Source organism: Pteropus alecto, unplaced genomic scaffold (assembly GCF_000325575.1).
Source record: "Pteropus alecto unplaced genomic scaffold, ASM32557v1 scaffold67, whole genome shotgun sequence".
NCBI classification, from domain to species: Eukaryota; Metazoa; Chordata; class Mammalia; order Chiroptera; family Pteropodidae; genus Pteropus; species Pteropus alecto.
In genome coordinates, this window is record NW_006441061.1 from 7839280 (window position 1) to 7842190 (window position 2911).

The window sequence follows — 2911 nt, forward strand, 5'->3', positions numbered from 1 at the left end:
TCCCACGACTGGGCTCTTTGGCTCAGCAGGGCCCGGGGCTGGAACAGGGCGCCCTGGGAGATGAGGCCCGCGGTCTCCATCTTGCTTGCGAACCCCAGCTTTCTGGGCCCCTCGACACAGCTGAGGACGCAGGTGCTGCTCCCTGCCACCCAGGCTCCAACGGAGAGCCGTCTCTGCCCGAAGGGCCAGGCCAGGCTCTCCTCACAGACGTTGGCCGAGTGAGAGCCATTGTGTGTCCATGTCAGATGATGCAGCGGACAAACGTCAAGGTTTGAGGCCAGCGGGCCCCGCCTTCGCCGCTGCCACCGCACCGCTGTCCTGCCCCCAGCCCATCCGAAAGAGCCATCCTGGACACTGACGGAGAATTTAAATGGACGCTGCCTTCTTACTTTGTACATATAACCACACAGCTGAGGGCGGCAGGGCCAGGCCCAGACCCTGCTCCTTCCCATGGGACAGGGAGAGCGGAGCCACTGGCCAATGCCAGCTCTGCAGGCGGTGCCTGGAAACCTTACAGGCGGGCCTCGAGGGAGGCCCTGAATACCAACCGCAGTCCAGACCAGCAGGTGCTCCTTGTGGGAGGAAACGTGACTGACTCGACAGAGGATGCATGCGCGTGGCAGGGGTGGGCGGTGCTGGACGCAGCAGGACCTGAAGCCCGGTGCCCCAGGCGGAGCCCCAGGCTCCACCGTGAGACCCTGCCTCCCCGGGGAGAGGGTCTCTGCATGACGCCTCGCGGGGTACGCCCGGGGCGGCCAGCCCAGATGAAGCGCCTATTTCTTCGAGAGGGACCCGCATCTGTGTCCCGCCCACTCATGACGTGCACAGAGGACCAGGAGCAATGAATGGGGACAGAGGGGATGCTGGCGTCTTCCCTGGACCATCCCTTTGCCCCCGTCCTTGGTCAACTGTGAAACGGGACAGAGTAGGAGGGGGGCTTTCTGGGGGGACAGGTGCTCCGTGACCATTTCCTGGGAGCGTGGTGAGTGGGTGCGGGGGCGTGAGGGGCTTGTCCGGGGACAGCAGGGCTAAGCCCTGCCTCCCTGAGTCTGGGGGCCGCACCGCTCCCTGGTCCCTTCCCCGCCTGAACCCTGCGCCCACCGCCCCCCCGCTTGAGCAGCCGGACACCAGGCCCGCCCCCTCTGAGCGGGCGTCCGCTTCAGGTCCTTCTGCGTGCCAGACACCCTTCTTTAGGACAGTACGAGAGAGGCGGGGGAGGGGGAGAGAACAGGAGGGACGGGGAGGGGGCCTGAGGGGTGTCCGCAGACGGCCAGGTGAGCGCGAACCTCAGCATCTGCCCAGCCTGCAGCGACTTGGAAATCAGGGACATCGAGGGCATGAGATTAATTACTAGCCACCAAGTGGCTTGAGGTTTGGGAACAAGGAACCTTGGCAGGTGTGACAGGGCCAAAGCCGCCTGCAAGCCACAGCTCTGTGAACCCATGCGGGAAACGCGGCCTCTGTGCCCTGCGGAGAGGCTGGGCTGCGGGGACCGAAGGCCGATGGGTGGGCTGGACGTCAGAGAGGCCAAGAGCTGGCTTCCGAGCGAGGCAGGGCCGCCTTCAGGGGCCGCTGAAGCAGGGGACAGCTAGACCCGAGGAAGTGACCGTACCAAGCAAAGTGGGGCTCCAATGGCACCCACATTCTGGAAGTCTGGCCTGTATGCTAGGAAAAGAGCATGGACTCTGCCCACGTTCCAGGACAGGGACCTGTCACACTCGATGTGTTCAGGGACAAATGCTCCCCGTGCGTGAACAGCCGCTGGCCTCGCGGAAATAGTCCAAGCCAGCTCAGTCTCGCCTGGCTGGAAAAGCAGCATGTTCGGTCCTTTCGAGGGAAGCTGACACTCGGTTTCTGGAGAATTAATTAAGGCCGGCTCCCCAGAAGTGGACAGAGGGACTGAGACAGCCGTGTGGGATGCAGTGGAGACACCCACAGCCAGCTCGGGGATCAGAGAGGCCCCCTCGGGCCCCGGTAGTCGCTGGGAGGGCTGGCGGGATGGCTTGTGGAGAGAACTCCGGACGGGGGAAAGGCCCAGGGCCTGCCCGCGGGGCCGGGCGGAACAAGGCCCTCGCGCTCCTGCCGTTGGGGGCCTCGGTGCCCAGCAGCCCCCGCTGCGGCCCCGGGCGCCCCGGACGCCGGCTGAGGCCCTGCACTGAGCGGAAGCTGCTCGCAGGCTGACAGGCACTGCCGTGGGGGTGGCAGGCGTGGGCGCCGACGCCGCGTCTGGCCGCCACGTGCTGCGGAGCGGTTCGGCCACAGGGGCGTGAGCAGGTGTGGCACGGGGCGGCCGTGTCCCATGCAGAGCCGCGAGTCGGGCCGTGCGGCAGGCAGGCGGCGCCCGGGGCACTTACCAGGGACCCTCGCTTGAACTGACTATACCAGGTGGAGGGCCGCTCTGTGGGCCAGCGGGCCAGTTTACTCTGCAAGATAGGAGATGCGCGGGTTTGAAGGGCACCCGCGGGGGCGGAGGCTTCTTACCAGTTTACCGCGCTTGAATTCACTGAACCAGGAGCCCGGGTTTTCTTTGGGCCAAGAGGTGATTCTGGCCTAAACATCCAGCGGGAGGCGGGGAGAGAGAGAGAGAGCAGCGCGGTTACTTCCCCGACGTCGCGAGGCGCCCCGTCCTGCAGTCCCGCCCTGGCTCCAGGGGGCTGGCCAGGGAAGGGTTCCTGTAGGCGCCTCTGCCCTCCCCCTCCCCCCTCACAGAGCTGGGGCCCCCAAGACCATGAGGACAGGGGGAGTCTGGCGCCTGCTTTGGACGCAGGGTCAGACTGCATTGTACCACTTGCTGCATATCTGGCATGAAGCACACTGCCTGGCCCTTGGTAACTGCTGAAAAATACTTGTGAAGGACGGACGGATGGACAGACGGGAGGGAGGGAGGAGTAACTGAATGAATGGTCCGTCA

At 65.3% G+C, this 2911-nt stretch overlaps 1 protein-coding gene across 1 annotated transcript in view; it reads right to left on the reverse strand.

Annotated features, from left to right (window-relative positions):
• LOC102884520 (collagen alpha-1(V) chain) overlaps nucleotides 1-2911 on the reverse strand; it is a 94749-nt gene that overhangs the window by 2705 nt on the left and 89133 nt on the right. The window contains exon 63 of the mRNA XM_025051190.1: nucleotides 2482-2550. Coding sequence (XP_024906958.1) covers nucleotides 2482-2550 — 69 coding nt within the window. The remainder of the gene's footprint in view (nucleotides 1-2481; nucleotides 2551-2911) is intronic.